Consider the following 6121-nt stretch of genomic DNA (forward strand, 5'->3'; position numbering starts at 1 on the left):
CTTCTTTAGATCAGCATGGCTGACGTTAGAAGTGTCTTCTTTAGATCAGCATGGCTGACGTTAGAAGTGTCTTCTTTAGATCAGCATGGCTGACGTTAGAAGTGTTTTCTTTAGATCAGCATGGCTGATGTTGAAGTGTTTTCTTTAGATCAGCATGGCTGACGTTAGAAGTGTTTTCTTTAGATCAGCATGACTGATGTTAGAAGTGTTTTCTTTAGATGAACAAGACTGATGCTAGAAGTGTGACTAAAAAAAGTTATAGGAGTTCAAATGATGAACTTTGATTGGTCTAAGTTTTACAATAAACTCAAACATGGGATTGTTTGGTATAAAGAGATTTGTAAGAGTTTTTCACCAATAAACGGAATTAAAAACACTTTTCTCTTGCTTATTAGATAGTTAACATTATCATCAAATAATCTGGAGAATGTTTTTTTTAATAATAGAATATGTGTATAAATTGTAAGTAATGGCAGAGTGATTGTATGATGTTGTTGGTAAATTTAGCAATATATATTTATCAACACTGATGAATTGTAACTTTGACACACAGATTTTATTCCTGTATACTTATTTTCTACTGTGGGTTTGAACAGAGTGATTATAATATAGTAGAGCTCTGGATTTCAGAACTGGTAAGTTGGATTCAAATCTGTGTGATGCCAAAAAATATTTCATGTACTTTAAGGTGTGGGTGAGTTAGAAGAATGGCAGTTAGTATTTAGTGTGGAAGGATAAGTTGTACAGTGCTGCTGATTGGTTGCCTTCCCTCTGATCAGTTGTTTAAAATTAGGGATGGCAGCAAATAGCTTTAGTAGCTTTGCCATGAGTAGAAATATATACGATGTTGTCATACAGTTACTAAATATTATCTTCTAAAGACCAACCTGAGGGTGAAATGTTTACTTGGGTCAGATGAACATTATATTCATTATGTGAGATTTAAGTAACAAAATATTTTAAGTTAAATGTATTTTATTCATCTAAGATAACAATAATTAAGAGTAAAGGATTAGGTTTGATAATTTATAAATAGAGAGAGTTTATTATCTTTATTTGGTAATTTGTAATGGTATCTGTATTTACTACAACAAGTTCATGAGCATCAGTGTTTAATGTATTTGATTATCTGCTACAGGTCGTGAAGGGGTCTTATCAGGAAGTCAACATCCAGGGAGTCTTCCAAAGATTCAACAGTTGGAAACTACTTTCAGGTCTGAACCCGAGTTTGTGGAGCCATCGTATGAAAGTCCTGTATTTATAACCCACCTAAACAACCTGGAGCTTCGAGAAGGAGAGCCAGCACACTTCCAATGTCAAGTTGAACCATCAAGAGATCCAACTCTCATCATCGACTTCTTAGTCAATGGAAAACCTCTCCCGGCAGGTAATCAAAACTCTTGGAGAGAAGTACAATTTTCATGTGCCACTCTTTCTAGTCCTCACTTATTTTTAGCACTGTTTTCTTACTGCAAAATTCCACAATGAAGAGTGGTATAGGAACATAAAATGCATGTAAGGATAATTTTCCTGTTCAATGTTCTCCCTCTGTGTTTTATTTACTTATATAAAGTATTATTTTTTATCTAATCAATAATTCGTAATGAAAGTCACAAAGAAAGAAGTATGAGAGCATGGCCAATTTTTTTTAAAGTGTCTGTGTGATGCCTTACCTTGCTTGAGTAAATTAATGATAGTAGACTTTTTATATAAATGAAATGTTAATATTTTTGATTTTTTAACATATATATATTAATTGCACACAGTGGCACAGCAGTAAGTCTATGGACTTATAACTTTAAAAACCAGGTTTTGATACCCATGATGGTCACAGCACAAATAGCCCATTGTGTAGCTTTGTGCTTAACAAACAAACAAGCAAACAGAATATGTTAATCATCTTAGAAACGTTTTATGAATATTAAATAGCTTACTTTCTGTTCTAAATGACAGGAATATGATAAAAAAGGGTGCTTTCATTGATCTCAAGTAAAGATATTTCACATAAACTCATTAGTTTACCTTCAGCAGACATAATAACAAATTTGAACTTCATATGATTGTCTCAATTTAGCAAGTAAAACTTTGGTTAAACTAGAAGTTACAACAATGTTAGCAGACCAAGAATCTGGTTATTGAGGAAGGTTGTCAGGTGAAAACATTTAACTGTCTTATCACGGGTACGTTAAAGTGCACACGTCACAAGTTTTTTAGTGTTACCCTCAAAATTTAATGAAACTACTTTATTATCATAGTATACAAATAAACTTGGCATCAAAATGTAGTTAATAAATCTAATTTTAATATTTTAAAAGTCATAAGTTCTTAATTTTATGAGGAAATATTTTTTTAAAATTCCTCAATCTCCCCTAGTATGAGAATTGTGACATTTGCTCTCTAGGTCTTCCCTCCTCTTTAATTTATTTACCACCCCTCTGAGAACTACATAATTTAATGTAGATTACTCATTATGATATAGTTACTCGGGTAACGTATAATTTATATAGCCTTCAATCTTATTTGGTTACAGAGCCATAAGCTAGAAAAATCAGACTTACTTGCCATGCCCACCTGTCACATCCTCTCTTTCAAAAATTGCCAATAGTTCTCTCTGACGTTAAATACTATTTGATTTATAACCAACAGAAAACCTAAGTTTTAATCTATCAAATGATGTATTATATGACATTGTTTTCTGTACAGAGAATTGTCTGTTTCCTTTCGAGTTCAAACTTTATTTCCACAGGAAACATATTGACAAGCTTAGCTTATTGCATAGTTAGAAAGCCAGAAAAATTATGATAGTTATAGGACATTGTCCACTTTTAAGTGTTATTATTTTGTCTTTTAGCTGCATTGTTTAATGAAATAAAAACATTAGTATAAAAAAATAGGGTTAAGTTTCATCAACAGTCAACAGCCAAATAAAAGAATACCCAGGTAAGTACTGTGTTGTTTATCATGTGTATTCTCTATCTAATCAGAAATACCTTAGGTGTGAATAAAAGCTGCAGCCAAAAAGGATTGAGTGTGTGACTTAAAGGAATGAAATCAAAATTGGTAGCCAAGTTGATAGCTACACTTATAGCATTGATAAGAATTTTACAGGATATATTCATTCATTAGTTAGCCAGGCCACATTTTTTGTTCAACTTAGGGCATGATTGTGGGTAAAACAAAACATGCAACCTAGCTAATTAATGAACGAATATTTGCCGTAAAAGTCTTATCAATTCTATAACTGTAGCTACCATTTTGGCCGTGAATTTTGATTTCATTCCTTTAAGTCGCTCACTCAGTTCCATTTTTGGCCACACCTTTTTTTCACACTTAAGGTGTTTTAATTAGATATCATAACTTTTTTAGTACACACCAACAAACCACAGCAAGTAAGAAAGTGACACTTGATAGTAACTCACATTAGCTTTAGGGTTGCAACCCTATTAATCGGATCAGACCTTTACTCTACGGAACCAACCAGATTCTTTAAAATATAGTGTGGAAGTTTTCCTTTTTATGTTATCTTTGGCAATCAGTTTTATTGATTGATTGTTTTTTAATACATAAAATCAGTTTGAAGTTTATTTCAAATCATAATTTCTGTGAAGAATCTTAAAAAAAATGTTTCCTGTTAAAAATTGTTGTAATGTGTTTTATCCATTTGTAGGATAAAAATAATTTCTTTTTCTTTAATATTTGGATTTAAATAGTTGTACATTATTTCTGTCTTATGCAGCCACCAAGTTCATGGTTAAAAATGATTTTGGTTTTGTCACACTGGATATTTCTCATGCTTACACTGGTGATGCTGGTATTTACACGTGTCGAGCTACAAATAATAAAGGTCAGGCTGTCACTACAGGCTCACTGAAAGTCCATGGTTAGTATTAATTTTGTTATGAAATCCTTATGTTAGTGAATGAGTTTACTTGTTTATTATTTTGTAGTCTTTTAAGTGTTAAGATTTTTGATGCGGCAAGGATAACTTTAAATATTACAAATTCAGAGAATTTTCAAATAGCAAAATGCTAATTTGAAGAACTGTTAAGTTTATAAAGATTACAATATGATTACTTGTTAGGTAGATGTGACTTATTGGAGGTACTGTACTTAAAGATTTGTTGAATCTAAACATAGCTGTGTTATAATATTTTCATTTATAAAATAAATGGCTATTGAGTGTTACTGATTTTTTTATTTGAATAAATAGTTCAATGTAAGGTTTGCTTAACAAGTGTGTAAGTTACTTCATATTTATAAGCATCAAATGATCAAATTTACTATGTCTGTGTGTAATATTTTCCAAGTTATAAATTAGTATGGTATAAGATTACATGATTTTGATTATTGACCTTGACCTCTGAACCAAGGTAGGAAGTGACCTCAAAATGATGGCCTTCTGTTGGTAAAAACCATATTGAATCCAGGATGGTGAACAGGAATGGTTTAACATTATCCAATTCCAAATAATTAAACAAAAAATTGAAAGTTACTTTTACACTTTTAGTTATCTGTTGACTTACTAACATTAAGTTGCCTTGTTTATGATTTATAGTAGAACTATCAAAACCACTCACCCCTTTAATTAATATCCATTAAAAAGTTATTTATATACATTTGGTTAACACTTTTGTTGCACATTAGCATCATAAGTTCAAAGGGTAAGAAAATATTTATTCAATAGTTACTTATGTTCATTAAGTTGCCTTGTTTATGATTTATAGTAGAACTATCAAAACCACTCACCCCTTTAATTAATATCCATTAAAAAGTTATTTATATACATTTGGTTAACACTTTTGTTGCACATTAACATCATAAGTTCCAAGGGTAAGAAAATATTTATTCGATAGTTACTTATGTTCATTATAAGTTATTTTAAGCATCATTGTTTATATGATAGAATATAATTCATTATGTTATATGAAAAAATATAATTCAGTATATTAACACTGACATACATGTGATGTTTTCTCTAATAGTGTTTAACCCTCATCTTCTCTTCTATATTGCTATATATTCATGCTACATCTGTTAAAAGTTAGGCCTATTTTTTCTTGTATTTTTATGTTGGACAAACCATGTATGTTTTATCTCTATTAATTTATGTCAACAAAGCAAGAAGCTGAAAGAGCTACATATTTAAATGGACAATGACCAAATGAAGTACATAATGTGGAATCATACTAATAGAAAGTACTGAAATTAAACGTAACCACAGTCTATACTCTTTTGTTAGAATAACACTTGAGCTCATACCATCCCATCTAGTGAGCTGTTATATAACTGTGTAATTGCTCTTTTTACTAGTAGTTTTACACATCTTAGACAGGAACCTGAGGAACTGAAAACAACTAAACTTAACAAAATACTTTGCACATTTCTTGCCAAAAATTAGACTTGTTTTTTGTTATATTTATTATTTTACCTGGTGATGCTTTTTGAAATGATTTAAAGTCAGTTCACTGAAAATTTTGTCAAATTTAGGAATTTGGTTGATAGTGTATTAAAATTCTCATTCTCTTTAAAATCTAAATGATTCTAAAATATGTTTAAGAACAATGACTAATCACACTACAGAAACAATGATTTTATTCAAACCCAATATTACGACTTACGCCTTTTTCATGGGTTACAGTATCACATACAAATACAAACTGATAATTGAAAACAACAATTAAGAACTGCTTGTTTTAAAAATATTTCTGGAAAATGATAATCTGACTCATAGAAACTGTAAATTTACAACAAAATAAAATCCAGAAACAATGATATGAATCACTAGATGAGTGTTTCGTAATAGGTAGTCATTGTCACTTGTTAATTAGATATTTTGAGAGGTGTAGTCTATTTTTCCCTGGAAAATGATTAATAGAAATAAATAGACTTTCTTATCTTGAATACAGCTAATACATACTATTTAACCAGCAAATTTCACTACCCTTCAGAACTGTTGTTATTCCACTTGTTCCTGTTTATCCAGGTAAAGATGAATACAGCTAATACATACTATTTAACCAGCAAATTTCACTACCCATCAGAACTGTTGTTATTCCACTTGTTCCTGTTTATCCAGGTAAAGATGAATACAGCTAATACATACTATTTAACCAGCAAATTT

At 30.6% G+C, this 6121-nt stretch overlaps 1 protein-coding gene across 1 annotated transcript in view; it reads left to right on the forward strand.

The window, feature by feature from the left end:
• LOC106471424 (titin-like) overlaps nucleotides 1-6121 on the forward strand; it is a gene marked incomplete at both ends in the record, with an annotated part of 82671 nt that overhangs the window by 36880 nt on the left and 39670 nt on the right. The window contains 3 exons of the mRNA XM_013932025.1: nucleotides 1139-1387; nucleotides 3737-3880; nucleotides 5929-5983. Of these exons, the coding sequence (XP_013787479.1) occupies nucleotides 1139-1387; nucleotides 3737-3880; nucleotides 5929-5983 (448 nt within the window). The remainder of the gene's footprint in view (nucleotides 1-1138; nucleotides 1388-3736; nucleotides 3881-5928; nucleotides 5984-6121) is intronic.

This window comes from Limulus polyphemus, unplaced genomic scaffold (genome assembly GCF_000517525.1).
Source record: "Limulus polyphemus unplaced genomic scaffold, Limulus_polyphemus-2.1.2 Scaffold4614, whole genome shotgun sequence".
In the NCBI taxonomy this organism is placed as follows: Eukaryota; Metazoa; Arthropoda; class Merostomata; order Xiphosura; family Limulidae; genus Limulus; species Limulus polyphemus.